Source organism: Cydia amplana, chromosome 20 (genome assembly GCF_948474715.1).
Source record: "Cydia amplana chromosome 20, ilCydAmpl1.1, whole genome shotgun sequence".
NCBI classification, from domain to species: Eukaryota; Metazoa; Arthropoda; class Insecta; order Lepidoptera; family Tortricidae; genus Cydia; species Cydia amplana.
Window position 1 is genome coordinate 3350949 of NC_086088.1, and position 18611 is coordinate 3369559.

General features: G+C 34.5%; 1 protein-coding gene across 1 annotated transcript in view; it reads left to right on the forward strand.

The window, feature by feature from the left end:
* Nucleotides 1–4397: 4397 nt before the first annotated feature.
* LOC134657488 (neuropeptide F receptor) overlaps nt 4398–18611 on the forward strand; it is a 102993-nt gene continuing 88779 nt past the window's right edge. The window contains exon 1 of the mRNA XM_063513059.1: nt 4398–4607. Coding sequence (XP_063369129.1) covers nt 4587–4607 — 21 coding nt within the window. The 5' untranslated portion in view covers nt 4398–4586. The remainder of the gene's footprint in view (nt 4608–18611) is intronic.

Genomic DNA, 18611 nt, shown 5'->3' on the forward strand with positions numbered 1-18611 from the left:
TAATAGATGTCTAGTTCAAAATCCGAATCGGGCCCTTAGAATAATTTTACTGCCAATAATTTTTGACAAAAGCCCACCGCCTCGGCCATGTTTTAAGACTTTTAAGAATAGATGAGGATCGAAGGGCATTCCTGGGATGCTCGGTAGGGTGCAGGCCGATCGGATGTCCCAGGCCCCGTAGACAACATACCAATCGCTTACGCTACGTAGCAAATGAAACGCAACTGTCGATGTCAAACTAAAGAAGTGAAGTTCCTTGCTGAAATCCAAATCTTTCGTAAGTATAAAGGAAGACTCTCGTTAGACCGGGCCGTGTCCGGGACCGAAGCTTCCGGAGCTTCGTTTTCTATGGAAAGCATCCCGTGATCACTTGTCATCTGTCATCTGTCGTAGAAAAGTAAGCGCCGGAAGCTCCGGCCCGGACAAGGCCCGGTCTAACGTGAGTCATCCTTTAGTATCTTCCCACTTTCACCATGTCGTAAGTATATCACGTCAAAAATTATAATAAAAATTTAAAGTGTAATTAAATATACAGCGCGAACCTCTTTTTAAATAAAAATCTCGGGTTTTATTAAACACGCAGCTGTTTGAGTTTAAACTAACAAACGCTTTTACTAGGCTCTTCAAAGGAATAAGTTTTTTAATTAAATTCGCCTAATACTTTGACGCCATAAAATACTTTTTGGGAGGGATAATCTTAAACATGTATACAAATTTGAATCTTGTTCCACGGTCTTAACGTTTTAAACTGTATACATTATTAATAGAGGTGTGTAAAGTCGTTAAGTTTATTGGTCTATAAATTCGTGAAAGAAAAAGTACCATTTTGACTGTGCCTTTAGATTAAGGCATACGTTTGTTACTTAATGAAACAATTAATATTATAATAGTGCTAAAATAAACAGTGTTACTTGCACCCTTCCGCATAAAACCTGCCCAAATACCTGTAACTGTATTGTAAATATTGTAATATGTACAGTCACGGACTTGAATTGTTGAATCATTTACTTACTTACTGCTGTGGCGCAACGACCCAAAGTGGATCTTGGCCTCCGACACACCGAAGACCGCCACGCTACTCTGTCCAAAGCCGTTTCTGTCCAGTCGACGGCGCCGAGTTCGCTAAGGTCTTTCTGCACTTCGTCTCCAGCGGTACCTAGGGCGTCCAGACGGTCTTCTGCCACTGACTTGGTACTCCAAGTTATTTGGTATTTAGGGTTCACGTTATTAAATCGTAGATAAACGTAATAACTAAAACGCCTGTCCGCTGGTGAATGCAAAATCGCATGAAAGTAGGAAAACCGGACAAGAACCTTGTATTTGTGAAATAGACCTCGAAAGGCGAGTGATGAGTATTGATTTTCAGTCCTAGTCAAGGGAATTATTGTTAAATAGGTAAATGGTGCAAGGAAAATAATCGTTTTTGTTTTTCAGCTCCGACACTATTTTAATTTACTTTAATACCTCACTCTATATTCGTATTCATAAAATAACCATAAGGTAATCTTTATTTACTTTTTCTTCAAATCACAATAATAATAATTTAACATATTAAACGAAAAATTTGGTCACCTAAATAATAAGAAAATACTTAAGTATACCTTAATCATAAATCTTGTGACAAATTTAGTAGGTACCCAGTACCCACCCATAATTTAGCAAAACAAAATATTTTATCAAATAAATTATTTTATAAAATATTTTGTTTTAGCGGCGGCTGTTGTATAGTTAATGAGAAATAAAACATCTTAACACGTTCGCGGACGCGGATTGCATAGTATTCGTTTTTGTACTCCTCCTGGTGACGCGGATGCTATTGCATCCGTTATTCTTTTTAAATTTCTGCGTTGAAATGCTTATCAATCCGCTTTACCATAGTATAATATTATTCACCAACATTTCCTCTACCAGTCACCAGAATCAAAAAATGCATACTGCCATATTATCATAGTTTTATCGAAGTTAAAAATTATCCTGTGACGTCTTCAATTGGGCCCCCCTTTCTGTGACGGGCATGCTATAGCATTCGTCTTTGTATGGCAGCTCCCTCAGTAGCCCGGCAGGTGCGTCTGGGAGTAGACACCTGCGATTTGGGTGAATTTCGTGCGCGATGGCCATTTTGACGGATTATTTATAAAATCGTAATTAATGTTTTTCTTCAGATTTCTTTAAGATTTTCATTGTGTTTAAATAAACAAACATGTTTACTTGCTGTTTATTGCACTACAATCAAGTTTTGATAGGTAACGGTTTATGTAAAAAAGTGAGGCATGAATGTGTATACCTATTATTCAAGTGATTACGTTACTTTGTCATAGTTTCGGTCATATAATTTTATTATTGTGAATTATGCCTGCTGGTGTAAAATGTATAATTATTGGTGCAATAAAGAATATTTACTTAATTACTTAGGTACTTCCTACAAACCCTGTACAATCACTTGCAATAATATGTAGTGTTCGAAGGCCGCAAAAATATGTGACAGCTTATGGCTCAAGAAATAATATCGTGTCAGATATTTTTGCGGCCTTCGTTATTATAATATATTAATATTATACATCTATCAAAAACTCAAGTAGCTTATGATGTACTTTGCAAAGACCAAAGTTCTCATTTTATGAAAACACTTAAAACAGAGTTCTCTGTCAGTCTGATGTCAAAACTTTCTGACCTAAACCACTCCACACTTAGAGCTACACTTTAATTAAGGTGCAGTGGGTTCAGTCCACCGAGTTATTGAATAATCGTGGCCCTTTAAGGATTATAAGACAGTTGCCAATATATATAAATAGAAATCTTAAGGCCTTTTTCTTTAACATCATTGATTCAAAAGCTGATAAAACAACTTCACGCGATAAAAAAAAAAATAACGAACAAAATTTGTAACAATTTTTGCACATAAGCTAAAAATATGTAAATTGCTCCTAAAATAGTGCAATTTTATTTTGATCCAACTCATGGATATAGATAGCAAGAAAATATTAATTCAAAACGATGATATCCAACAATAACAATAATATAGGATATAACAATGATATATGATATATTTATACTTATAACTACACCATTACTATACTTATAGTTTGCTTTTTTTTAACTCACTCAATATATTTTCTCTCTCTGCACCAATTGAAGGTAGGTTTGGCCCTATGGTTGACTGGTAGAGAATGCCATTTGGCATTAAGTCCGCCATTTGTACATTGTTGTATATATTTTGTGCAATAAAGTTTAAATAAATAAATAAATAAATATCCGCGGTCCCGGGGATATAATATTATTATCTCCCACGCTCATGCTCAATGTGTGTGAATTGGTGTGATAGAAAAACTTCATGGCGCCTTAACGAGTTAATAAACAATGTGCAAGTGGTAAGGCAGCCATTTTGGAAAATTTTGATAACTAATGTAGACTTACTAAGACGTTAAAAGTGCATGTTTAGATATTTTTGGGCACCTTAGCCGCCCCCATGTATCTGATGGAAAATGTACCTGCTAAGGATTCTTAACACTAACTTTTAAAGACTGGTTTAATGCTGTCGCTTTTTAAAAAGGGTTTTCAGAGCTTACGCCTAAAAGCTTAGCTTTTAGTACCTAAGTTTTTTTAAGTAAGTATTTTCTTAATCCACGTAAATGCTCAAATGGTGCTGCTTTTCGGTGATTTTTCAGTATGTTTTAAGAACTTTCATGTATAATATTATATATTTTATTCAGTGAATTTTAAGGATTATACCTATACATGGAAACTCTTATAGCCACCGTATTATTTCTTAAAAATATATGCAAGGTTTTACTAAATACAAATACACAATAATATGTATAAATTTCTCCGTTTTGTTGTCTAGATTAAAACATTTCCACTTGCTTACATTTGAGTCTTATTTTTGGTTATTTTATGTTGACAAACATCTCTCATTTTCCTCAAATAAAAAAAAGAATAATTTAAAACCTTACAATGGAAGAAAAGCACATTTTACTAAACGGCTGTCGAAAGAATCCAAGAGCGCAAAAAAAGGAAAGAAAATTCAGAGTCGGACCGACTTTTATTTACCCTCTAGCATTTTGTTTACACACGCAAAAAGGTTCCAAAGTTCTTCAAAAGGCAAAATGCGCTTAAAAAGGCTCGCAACTGTTTTATTTATTCATAAGCTTTGCGTTCGATCTGCCAGTGTCAATGGATTAAAAAAAAAACGAAACAGTGTTCTATTTTCAAAATGATCCAGCTAGACGAACACCGCTTGATGTTAGTTCAGTCTTGATTCGGGAGCGAGGGAGGACGCACGCCTTTCGTCCTTTGGTTAAGCTACAAGCCGTTGAAACTTTTGCGAATTTAGAATTGTCAATAACGTGTATTAAAATTTGTGTATAAATTTTGTAAATAACGAGTAACGTTATTAAAAAACCAGTTTTTTTTTCCGGAATGCGTGATTTTTAATTAGTGATTTTATTAATGGTTATAATTAGTGATTAGTCAAAATAGGTAGACAAGAAGTGATAGGCCATGTCAGGCGTGACCAGACATACTGTAACGGCCCAGCTCTGAATTGGACGTTATGCGTGTACCATATACAGCGGATTTTAACTATCCTGATGCCTTTTTATGATGATATCGTGAGTATTTTTTTTATTTCTTAAGATAATGCTAGTATTCAATTAAGAATAAAAAAATATTTACTTATCCGACCCTTAAAAATTCAATGGACGATTAAAAATATTTATTTGGAACCTAAGTTTAACTATCAATATTGGCAGAATGTTGTATGACACAATTATTGTTATTTTTGGTGTATTGGAAAGTAAGAATATATTCGTCCTTTTCAGGTTAACATATTTAGACCGGTTTGTAATTTTAAAAATAAACCGCGGTTTATGATATATGTTAGTCAATAATATTAGCCTAATTAAATTATAACGAAGCATTTGTTTTAACACAATTATAATACATATGAATATTTTTTGTGTATCGTACTTCATTTAGTATAACGAATTTTCTCATTACATATATTTTAAAATATTTGTAGTACATTATAAACGTTGCGTACAAAAATAATTCAAATATTATATTTCCGTACAATAATGGACTCAAAATTCTTCGAATTAAACAAAATACCTCGCATCAAAATTTGCCGAATTTGTTATTCATAAAAAATATTCTTTCTTTTACAGACAATAGGATCTCGTTAGGATTTTTCCGTAATAAAAACTTTCGTACCGTAAAATGGGGTGAGTAGGGTCAAAACTGAAATTCAAACCTCGATAACATTTTATTTTTACATATATGAAAACTGAATGCTGTATATGACACCGTAAGATTATGAACCCGTTAGTTTATAATCTAACGTAGGTTAGGTTAGGTTAGATTATAATCTCCCTACCGTCAGTTTATAATGTAACTAGCGAGATTATAATATGACGAGTGTTTACAATTTTACGGTGACATATAATTATAATAAGTGTTCCGGACGTTTGTATTTTAGTTTTTATTTTATTTTGGGTAGTTCCATTTCATAAAGACGATAAAGAGGAAAACCCACCTCACCCCGTAGTGTCTCGTATTTGGGGTGAGAGGGGTTTTCATACAAAGGTGATTTTGGAAGATTGTTGGATCGATTTTTTTTTATTATGCGTATTACTGTAGCTCCATTTTAAATTGGAATATATTATTTTTGTAGCAGTAGCCTTAAATCCCTTCTCACCCCCCTCTCAAACCTTCTCTCCCCATTCATAACCCACCTCTCCCCGCGAAACCTACTCACCCCGTTTTACGGTATTCGTACTTTCGTTCTATATTTCCTTTTATTTACGTGAAGGCTTTCCTTTTCGGTTTTGATTCGTCTTTTGTCTGTGCTTTTAAATTATCTTGGTGACCGAGGCAAAGTGAAGTATCAGTTTCATTTTGGGCAAACATTTTTTTTTTTGTATTTCCGAATGTTCTCGTCTATAGGCCACATTTTATAACCGATTCTCGTGTAATCTCGTGTAAATCATATGTTTTTTTTATTGTTAATTTTTTTTTATGGCGGAGTTATGGGGTTCTTGAGTTCTACGGCTCATAGGTTCCACTAGTTATTTTTTTTTAAGTACACTTTTAATTATAAGCTAAAGAGCGCTGGAGTAACGATCCAGAGGCCGTGAGTTCAAGTTTCATCCAAGACAATAATTTTTCCACTTTTAAATTTATTCTAAGCTTAATAGCATCGGTCGCAGACGTTTCTGCTTGTTAAAAATTATATATCCTAACTGCTAAATAATTAAATATTAGCTACGAGGTTTCTTCTAACGTGGGATAAATTAATATTTAATTCTACAAAGTGTAACGTTCCCTTTACTTGTGTTACTTAATTAAGTATTTAATTAGTGGTACTTTCTATTACAATAAAGTTTTTATGAACTTTAGTTTCTTTTAGTAGGTATCTAATTAGATTTTCCTTTGTAGATTTAATTCTTACTTACTTAAGTGTATTTTAATCAAATGGAATAACAGCAAAAGCCTTATAATTATTAACATATTAATATAATTATTTTTTACCAATGTACTTATATTTAGCTTTCTTTAACAAGGTACTTAGTCCATTTATTTGTAACATAATTTTTGCAGAGGGCGTAAAAATCGTCCTCAATTTTCTAAGACATTATCTAACAGTAAAAAAAAACAAAGAGAGAAAAATGCAAATATTGAATACCGAAATAACGAAAAACGTATTTTGCCCCTACATATAACTGTATTAAACAAGAAACCTCTCAATCATAATTATTTGTTTACAAACAAACTGTAACTAAAGATACTACGAAACAATATTTTACGAAGTTTCCCACTAAGTACTTCTCTAACTCATATCTATATGGGTTTTATCTCAGCTCTTGATATTTGATACAGCTTGATAAGTAGTAGATTAGGCAGTGTTGTGGCTAAATGAGACACTCCTGGTTATCTCGAACTTATGTTGAAACAACAGTTTCGATGTAAGTAGATAGTGAAGCCCCATTTATATACGGTTCAAGAACTTGCATGCAATAGGCTAGATGACAAATTTTCATTTATGGTATCAATCAATCAGGTTTGTTTTTAGGATCAAATGTATATATGGGACCCATTGCATTAAAGCAATACAAAAGTCAGAAATTATAGTCAAAGTCCGACAGTCGTACTTCACTCGCGAAACGCCACAAACAAAACGCTATGTGAACGTGACGTCAAGGTCACTAAGTCTAGAGCGCATCTTGAGGTATGAACAAGACAAGAAAATTGCATTTTTGTCGGTGAAATATTGCGTTTATGATTGTATACAATCTTTTAGTTGCTATACAAATTTTTTTTTTGATAAAATGTGAGGAATTAAATAGTACCCTTACTTATTTCGTTTTTGAAAGTAAAAAAAAAACTTTAATTTTGTAACTTTCAGGTGCTGTATTTTTGTATTATTTCCATATTTTATTTTACATTATCTACAATATTGTGATATAATTAATTTACTAGACTTTGTTATAAAATTCAACATGTGTCATCATCCCTATTTGATACATTGCTAACTTCAGATTAGGTACAATGAATTCAGTCGGTCGACCAAATACACTAAACTCTAAAGTAAAGAAAGTCACATGCAATTAATTTAACCGTTAAAATGAGGATTCATGTTCGGACGTTATCACTACATAGTATAAAACAAAGTCGCTTCCCGCTGTCTGTCTGTCCCTATGTATGCTTAGATCTTTAAAACTACGCAACGGATTTTGATGCGGTTTTTAGGGTTCCGTAGGCAAATGGCAAAAAACGGAACCCTTATAGATTCGTCATGTCTGTCTGTCTGTCCGTCTGTCTGTCCGTCCGTATGTCACAGCCACTTTTCTCCGAAACTATAAGAACTATACTGTTGAAACTTGGTAAGTAGATGTATTCTGTGAACCGCATTAAGATTTTCACACAAAAATAGAAAAAAAACAATAATTTTTTGGGGTTCCCCATACTTCGAACCAGGGCTTGTTAACGTTACCAATTCACATTATAAAGTAACGTTACTTAACGTTAAAATCATAAAAATACCTTATTACCGGTAGTAAATGGTAACGATACTTGATAACTTAACATTATTATAACGTTAGCTAGTTAACGTTAATTTTACCGGTAATTTTACTTTTTATTGCAGGGCTTGTTAACGTTACCCAATTCACATTATAAACTAACGTTACCAAACTAACGTTAACACTATCATTCTTTAAGCTGATATTTGCTTGTAATTTCATACACAATTTTAAGGCCAGTAGACCTTATTGACCATAAATACGGCAGGGCTTCTGTCAAATTGAAATAGAATCAGTCAAAATACATTAAAGATAATTATGTACGTTAGTAAAACTCAACTTTAATTCTAGTAGTTAGAGTTCATAGTCTTTTGTCATTATTCTTTATGTTTATCAAATGGAAGAGGTGGTATTCTACTTGTTTAAGATCTTTGTCCAATATGCATTGCGTCTCACTCTCTCATTAAGCAAAATGTGAGACGCAAATACACAATGGACCGAGATTGGACAGATAAAATACCACCCGGCTGTGTCGGAATATATTTGCCAAAATAAGAAGGTTGCAAAACGTCATAAATTAGTTTGTTAAATATGATGGTATAGCTAATTCGTTACTTGGTCGGTTTATATTAGGTACAGGCGTCTTTGATATAATTTTGACCCCGGACTTTTGTCGCAATGACGTCACAATAGGGTAGTCTGGGGAGTAAATGGAGCGGTGTTAATTAATACGCTTGTGTTAATCAGGCATCTACGGTATAATTATTACCTATAAGTTAATTGTCAATTGATTAATATACCGATATGGACGTTGTTCTTTCGGTAACTGACTCTCCGTAACAAATCAAAAGTTTGCGGTGAGCCTACGTCTTCTATCAGAATATGATCAATTTCAAAAAGGAAAAGCTTCTTTCCACCTCGATAGATGTTATTGGTACATATTTGTTTGAATAAAAGTTTGCTTTTATCAAAGCAGGAGTTATAACGGTTCCTTGGATGTATTTGAATTAACTTATAGATGATTTATATCGTGAATGCCTGATTATTAAATTTTTATTAACACAGCCGTATTAATTAACACCGTTTCATTTACTCCCCAAACTACCCTATTGTGACGTCATTGCGTCAGAAGTCCGGGGTCTTCATATAATATACGTCAAGATTATATAGGTTGGATAATGTCTTGATTTTTTTTGTGAAATATGGAGCTGAAATGTAATTTAGTCGGATTATATTAAATGAGACACCTATTTATTGATGTTACTGCTTGCTTGTAAAATAGTCTGGTCAGCACAGTTCATAATGTATGAGAGCTCTACATGAATTCTCACACCAGAGATTTTTTGAGATGTGATAACCTATGTTGCAAATACTATATTTAAAAAGAAATCTCCACAAAATATGTCACATTCTTTTAATAAATCCAAACTATTATTAAAATACAAAAAATATATCAAAACATGAATCCGACACTCGAGATTTTAATATCATTTTATTTTACATTTCCAATTCCCGTTTCATTTACACCCAATATTAAATCTTTTTCCGTAATAAAATGCGTATACAATTACTGTCATCATCTGTATTTATTTTATTTCTTTAACCCCTTATTCATAAACGCGCTACAAACTTCAATTAGCTAATAATAGTAATAATCGTTTGTCCTTATCTGTCACTTTAACTTATGTATTTGTAAGTAAGGGATAAACATAATTGAACTAAATCAGGCCCGTAAAGTTTATGAATAAAGTGGTTAATCTTTATTGCACAAAAGAAAAACCTTATAGTACAAGAGGCGGACTTAATGCCATAAGGCATTCTCTACCAGTTAACGATGGCTTGTCCTCCGGGCCATTTGATCGATGACCTCCTTTGATTATTTATTTTTAATGGACGCCAAAATCCAGACAGGAACTTCGATTTTGACATTTACCACAGTAATGCAGTCGGTAGCAATGTGGCGCTTCAAAATTGCTGCAGTCGACTGCATTGCTGTAGAAAACGTGAAAAAGGTCATTCAAAGGGTAATAGGGTTATATACACCGCGGGGGTTATTACCCGAAAGATTTAAACCAACGATTTTAGATCCTAATTAGAGTATATAAAGTTATATAACACATAGTCCAAAAACCCTTAATTTAAGAGATATTAATTATTTAAAACAAATCACAAGTTAAAAAATCTCAATTCTAACACACCCTTATGCGTGACGTAGCCACCAACTAATTTTACACGCAGACGCACTAACTGCATGGTTATTAGCCAAATTCGAACTTCTAACGAAATTTTGTTCTGTTCTCAATCACGAGAGTGCAAACTATTTACCTTCACGATAACTGGCTGATAGTTTGACGAAAATGACGAAATTGATGTCAAGATATGCGCAAGATAAAATCTTTAAATTTGATTGACTGTAATAAATAAAATTCGCCATGCCGCATTATCCTCCGGCTCATTTAGCGGATATTCACTTTATGTACGGATTTGGAAACCCGAAGAACTATGTGCTTCCGGCACGACGGACCCACTTCAGCCTCGTTCCCAGTTCGTAAATTGGCTAGACGAACAATACCCTGAGAGGTGGATTGGCCGTGGAAGCAACGTCCTAACCTGGCCCGCCCGGTCACCCGACTTAACGCCATTGGTTTTTTTTCTATGGGGAACTCTGAAAGATAAGGAAGGAATACTCAACACCAGTGAAGTCTGGAGAAGAATTATTAATAAAAATTCGAACGGCTTCCGAAGAAATAAAGAACACTTTTGTAAACCTAAATAATGAAATCCGTTTAAAATTAAATCTTTGTGCTGAAAACCTAATTCATTCTTCTTCTTCAACCTAGCGTTTTCCCGGTCTAGCGCCAGGGTCCGCTTTCCTGCTCAGCCTACTCCACTTTGCCCGGTCTTCGGCATCCTCAGGTGTGAAAACCTAATTCATTAAATTAATAAAAAAGCGTAATTGTTTAACATAGTTGTTTATTTTACTTTACTCAGTATAAATCAACACATCGAGAATTTAAAATACGTACTGATAAGCATGATCGATATTTTAACAAAAGGTCATTCATTGATTTTAACAAAGTAATCATCGCTTTCCAGCTGTAGTATGAGTTAAAACAATAAGAGACATGATTTCTTTCGGATATAATCATGGTTAATGGCTTTGGTTATCTCACTCAAAGGAAAAGATTTTATCGCAAAGTTTCAACAATAATAACTGCACTGTACCTACTGTTGTAGTAATTAATAAAGTTTTGATACAATTTGTGGTATTTTGAGGTGCCAATCAATTGAAATAATTTCAACGTAAACATGATCCTAGACATAACTTGACACTTCTTGTCATGGAACACATGTCACTGCATTCGCCGTGCATCGTATGATATCGGAGTGATTCGTGAAATGTCATGCTCGCTCTCTGTTTCTCTACTTGAGATTAATTAAACTCGCTCACTCTCTGAATAAAGGTTTGTTCACAAAGAAGCGGTAAATTAATATGATTTAATTTGTACTGAAATAGTAGTTTAATTAAAATATATAATTGGACCCATGTTGATATAACATTATTTACTCGTACTGTCGTCAAAAATACGTGGTTTAAATCTTTCGGGTTATTAAATCCCGCGGTGTATAAGATGAAATGATGCATTAATAAAACTTTAGTTAACTAACAATATTATATTAAATCATTAACAACTTTGACAGCACGATCTCTTCGCAGGTAGGTGCTCTACAAGGAGTTTATATTACAACATTATTTCCAAGAAATAATCTCTCATTATTAAATTATACAACGGGACTTAATCGCGTATCGTTGTATAATTTAATAATGTGTAAAAATCGTAAGAATCGTGAAAATGGGTGAACATGGTGTTAATACACTCAGTATCAATCAACCTGTAAAGATATTGTAGCCTGGCCTTTTCTCGATAAGACTTCTAGAAAAATTTACGCTCATGTCGTCTCGGATATGAGTATATTTGGTATCAGTGCATTCAGTATAATATCCTGAACACAAATATATGAGATGACAAGCGCGAATGTGGTGAGGGTAGTTACTGTGATGCAAAGTTTTTACCATTTTTCTTTTAAACATACCATGTGGGGTATCAAATGAAAGGGCCTTGTGAGTTGATCACAAATATATAACATACTGTAACACTTTTACTACTTAATCCAACAAATTATTTTAAAACGTTCAAAAATTTCACAATGAGTTGATTTCCAAATGCTCTAAATTGACTAAGATAACTTGATCCCAAGTTTCCTTGCAATTATACGTAATCAAGGGCCAGGCTCATACTAGTTCTCATGTCGCGATGCGCTATCGCTAACAAAAACTAAGCGTTACGAATTGCTGACATTTGCTTCTTTTAGTTTCTCTACTCAAGCATCAAGCATCGGATGACAGGATCGTTGAAAAGGGACAAACATATCCTTTGACGTTACGTTACTCTTCTCGTGAATTGTCAAATTTTAAAATTCGAAATTAGCTTTGGAATTTGTCCGGGTGGCTATTCGAAGTATAACTTGGTGGACGGTACTTACTAACCAAATAAGCTTGAGATCCAGTATCATAGATAGTTGTAAGACTTTAAGGGTCTATTTATATCTGACTGTGCATCCTGTATTCTAAACGTTTTGTGAATAGATATAAAAATTGACACCTATCATTTTTCACATAAACACAAACACTTTATGCATTGAATTATTAAACCTTAACGCAATGCCATAAGTCATAACTTGATGCTAATTCGAACTTTGTTATAAAAGATGTCATTTTATATCATTCGCGCGTGCATTTCACTCGTACTAGATGAAATATGTATTGGTGCGAGCGAGACGGTTGGGCGAATGATAACAAAATGATATATTTTTGACATCTTAAACAAAGTTTGACTTGGCCTCTGTGGAAGCCTGGAAATACAGCATACTTCATTGACTTTTTATGCTGGAAATTGATTTAATTATTGCGAGAAAAATAAGTATGTAGTCTTCAATAACTTGTACAGTTATGTACTGCCAAAAAACTAGAAGTGTCCATTAATTGTGTAGAACATTATTTGCTGTTTGTTTCCAAAATCATGCTGCTATTCTGCGAATATAGCAGTTCCTCGGGCAGATAAATTAAACATGATCGAAACAAATACTATTAAATTAATCACAATAGTAAACTTTTCTCTCAGTGTGGGATATTCTCGGTCATGGAAAACATACAAAATTATTGTTTTTTCATTAAATCTATAATTAATATTATTGTCGGGAGAAATTCTGACCGTGTAGTCGTGTAAGCTTCATAGCCCATTCTTCAAAAAAATTCTAGTTAGAAATTACTGTTTAGGTAGTATAAAATATAAAATAAAAAAAATGTTATTTCTAAAAAACGGGAACAGATATCAAGTTGTTAATTCGCAGACGGGTATTCAATATGATATATAATTCACCCGTGTAGAAACATTTTACTGTGCAATTAATGTAACTTTAACTTTATATTGACTCCACTATTAGTAATTCGGTATTGTTAGATTACAAAGTAATCTGGGAATCGGTAATCAGATTACAAAGTAATTTCGAGTAATCGTGGAACCAGGAATCAATTACGAAATGCCCATCTCCATTTAATATGTCTTTGTCTCACGGAAGTTTTGTTATTAAAATTGCCCATCTCTGCTTGAGAGTGAATGAACATTCGCTCGATTGTCAACTATGATGGCACCTATCAGTTAATCAAACGGTAAATAAGCAGCTGTTAACGTTACCTACTAACGTTAACAATGGTGTATCGATACCTTTGACTTAACGTTAGCTCAAATTGACAGCTGCTAACGTTACCATTTTGTTACCGGTAAAGAGTAGTATAACTAACGGTACCTGGTCTAACGTTAGTTACAACTTAACGTTAAATCTGTCACCTTGTGGTAACGATACCAACTTTTTAACGGTATTTAAAGCCCTGCTTCGAACTGAAACTCAAAAATTTTTTTTTCATCAAACCCATACGTGTGGGGTATCTGTGGATAGGTCTTCAAAAATGATATTGAGGTTTCTAATATCATTTTTTTCTAAACTGAATAGTTTGCGCGAGAGACACTTCCAAAGTGGTAAAATGTGTGTCCGCCCCCCTGTAACTTCTAAAATAAGAGAATGATAAAACTAAAAAAAATATATGATGTAGATGACAATTTCAAGGTTTATTTAATAATTTGATGTAGATTACCATGTAAACTTCCACCGAAAATTGGTTTGAGCGAGATCTAGTAAGTAGTTTTTTTTTTATACGTCATAAATCGCCTAAATACGGAACCCTTCATGGGCGAGTCCGACTCGCACTTGGCCGCTTTTTTTCTTAGTAGATAGAGTGATTCAAGAGGAAGGTTTATGTATAATTTGTTAACCCATCAGAAGCCGGGGCGGGTCGCTAGTAAGCAAATACATTTGGTACATTTAAAGCTATAAACAAATTTAAACTTTGAAGTAGGCTATTAGGCTAGGTGTGGAAATATGCTCTCTTTTTTCCACCTGTACTCACAACGGTTTCTAAATTTATTCATTAAATTCGTCTGCGTCAGTGCAAAGATATATTGTAGTATTATTAGGGTTCCGTACCCAAAGGGTAAAAACGGGACCCTATTACTAAGACTCCGCTGTCCGTCCGTCCGTCCGTCCGTCTGTCACCAGGCTGTATCTCACGAACCGTGATAGCTAGACAGTTGAAATTTTCACAGATGATGTATTTCTGTTGCCGCTATAACAACAAATACTAAAAACAGAATAAAATAAAGATTTAAGTGGGGCTCCCATACAACAAACGTGATTTTTGACCGAAGTTAAGCAACGTCGGGCGGGGTCAGTAATTGGATGGGTGACCGTTTTTTTGCTTATTTTTTTGCTTGTTTTGCTCTATTTTTTGTTGATGGTGCGAAACCCTCCGTGCGCGAGTCCTACTCGCACTTGGCCGGTTTTTGTTTATTGCTTCAGATAATGGTATCTGTCAAAAACCTTTCGTGACTGGAATGATTTCTGAATGAGTTAGACGTTCATTTATCTTAGATAAGGCCAATCTCTATTGGAAAATTTGAATGAGGGTCGTAAATTAACGAGTAGGCTAAAAATTCGACACGTTGAAAGGTGATTTCACTTCGTTATTAAGTGATAACATTCAGATAAAATAATAAATATTATATACATAAAAATTTATATCCATATTAATACGAGTATTATAAAATTCATGCTGTAACCGCTGAAACGATTTAAATAATTTGGCATAATTTATACCTATATATAATCTGATTCCTTGAGAAGGATAAGGGATAGTTTTTATCCCTGATATCATAGAGATGGATCCCGGAAAAGAGCCACTATATCCTTCTAAAACCGGAAGCAGTTGTTTATTGTTGAATTTGGAACCTTTGGTTAAACAATAAAAGTTCAAAATTGATCGTGGAATATGTACAAAAATTGTACGAGGGGTCTCAGCAGGATATATAATATTATGAAGTGGTGTATGGAAATACAAATGACGCCACAATTACGCAGACGAAGTCGCAGGCAAAAGCTGGCCTATTATAAATTCATATAAGTACAGTCAGCTGTAGATATACCCTTAACGTGTAAACTATGCGCATTTTGTAGTATTGCAAATAAAATATGTACAAATATTATGGTTTAACTTACAATACACCACATAAAAGGCTGGAATCTCCCATTAAGTATAACAATACTTGTGTCGGGATTTATTTTTCTTTTCCTTAATTATCATTTTAATTCCAACGAAAAATTATTTCAAAAGAAAAAAAGGGTCATTTTACAGCCACTTCCCCTTATTACGAGCGTCAATTAGTGAAACTGTGGACGTTTCTGAATTGTCAATTTTAAGGGCATTTCAAAACTCAATTAGTGGTTTTTGTTGATTCTGGTGCTGAGTGGCATTTCCGCAATTAAAGGCCTTGTCACTGTGGCATTTTTGACTGTTAATTACGTATTTTGCAAGGCGTTGCTAAATGAAATGCCACGAAAAACGCTATAGGTGAGCCAGGCGAGTCTGTCAGCGTTACCGATGAGTTTATCACTTGAGACGTTTATTTCATGGTCAAAACATGAGGCCATGAGAATTTTCTGCTTTTCAACAATAACTTATTTACTTACAAAAATCTATGACATTTAGTAAGGATCCTGGGAACCTGTTCAGGACTATCCCTCCCAAACTCAACTCGCGCGGTTAGAAGATGCTGATGTCAACTTTAGCCAGTCTTCTCCGAGACCTCGGGGACAACGCCGTCCTCGAAACGTCGGAGGTAAATCTTAAAACGTACATACGCGATTAAGTCCCGTTGTACAATTTAATAATGTGTAAAAATCGTGAAAGTTTAAATCAGTGTTATCCCTCCCAAATTTTACAATTCCTTGTCAACATCGAAAGACAGAAAATTAATAATGTACAGCGTCGTTCCACAATGCGTGGACGATAATCAGGAAATAAGTACCTAACTACTTAAGTACTGATGAGCGAGTGTTTGTTAACTATTCCCGCAAGTTATTCTATTACACACGAATACTGATGTGCCTAAGGAAACTTTCCAAAATTGCGAAATGTTTCGGAAATTTAACGTAGGAAAAATTCGGAAAATCTCTTACATGTTTATATGAGAATTGAAACTTTCCAATTTTAAATTTAAATTTCCCATATTTCCTAGTGAAAGTTTCATGAAATTTCCGAGAATTTATAGAATTTTATGGAAACTTTCCGCAACTTGCACATCTGTACGCACGAATGGGTAGTTCTGTCTTAGGCCTCAAAATTTTTTACAGGTACTGTGAAATATGTCTTGGCTCCTGTCTCGTCTTAATTATTTCTGTCGATTTTCTCTTTATGATTTCCTAGCGACCAGCCCCGGCTTCGCAAGGGTTAACAAATCATACTAAACCTTCCTCTTGAATCACTCTATCTATTAAAAAAAACCGCATCAAAATCCGTTGCGTACCTAGTTTTAAAGATCTAAGCATACATAGAGGCAGACAGACAGCGGGAAGCGACTTTGTTTTATACTATATAGTGATTCATTTTAATAATTTGAACTTTATTGCTCAAAATATATACAGCAATATACAAAAGGCGGACTTAATGCCAAATGTATTTCTCTACCATTATAGTCTTGACGAATTCATTGTGTCATAATAGGCGTCCTATAACATACTCCGTCTTCTGATTTTAATGGTTCATAATAGACACCGTTTTCCATTAGCTCTGTTTAAGGTCTCCTCATTAGGTAGGTACGTTGAGTACGATTAATTATACCCGTCTCATTTACACGAGGCTTCATCAATACGCGAGTCTCGTGTGCGCGATTTAACAAATACAATGCGTACAGACTCAACGAAGTTACGCCGTTAATCAATCACCAAGGCTTTATTTAGACAAAAGCAGTTAGTAGAGGCCTATGTTCGGCACTAAATTGGCTGTCATTGGTGATTAGTAAGAATAGGCCTGAGTGGACGCTCGAAGCGGAGCGTTCGGCGGGGCGTGCAGGGTGGCGTTGGGCTCACAAGTGATTTGAGCAGCGTGCACTAAGGCCGCTCCTATACGCTTGCATTTGTTTAACATGCACGCCGCACGCCCCGCCCCGCTGCACGCCCAACTCGAGCGTCCACTCAGGCCTTACACTAATAATAGTCATTTGTTTTACAAGTGGAGAAATAAAACCCGCCTGTTGTTTACCTCTGCTTGTGTTTCTGTTTTATTTTTGTATTGTTTTCTTTTATTGAGGTGTGCAATAATAGTTATTTGTACAACAAGAGATCAAAGTTTGTTATTTCTTCGAGTGCTTATTTTGAGTCCCGTGCAAGCGAAAGATTCTATAATAGATTCACGAGCGTAGCGAGTGAATCTAATTTAGAATCTTGAGCGTAGTAAGGGACTCAAAAGCGCACGAGATGTAAATAACTTTGATCTCGTGTAGTACACAACATTTTTCACCTCAGCAGTGAGAACATATTAGAGAACCCGAAAAATGTATTCCTTCTTCATCGCTTACCTCTATTCACTCATGTTTTCTTAAGATATACGAACAATTAAATTTTCACCTCAGCAGCTCGAACAAGGGTACTTTGCTACTTAAAAACAGTGAGCAAAATCGCATTTTGCTCACTGAGTGAGCAAAATCGCATTTTACTCATTTTATCTCACTCAGTGAGCAAAATCGCATTTTGCTCACTGTTTTTAAGTAGCAAAGTACCCTTGTTCGAGCTGCTGAGGTGAAAAGATTATTTGTACTGTATTGTATTGTACACCCGAGCAAGCGAAAGATTCCAAATCTTTTGTACCGAGTGAAACACAAAAATGTTCCCCACCAGATGAATGCTATGAAATTTTTATCTTTCAAAAACAATTCAGTTTTTAAGTCAATTTCATCAGTCAATAAAAGGCAACGACCCAAAATTTAAAAAATAGCATTAGATTTTACGAGTTGTAATGAAAAGAATTATTATGCTCGGGCGATCTCTAAATCTTGTTGTGAAATAACAGTTCGGTTGGCTAAATGATCTGTGATTTTAATATAAATTTGATACAAAAACATGATCGAGTAGTAGTTTGTCAAATTG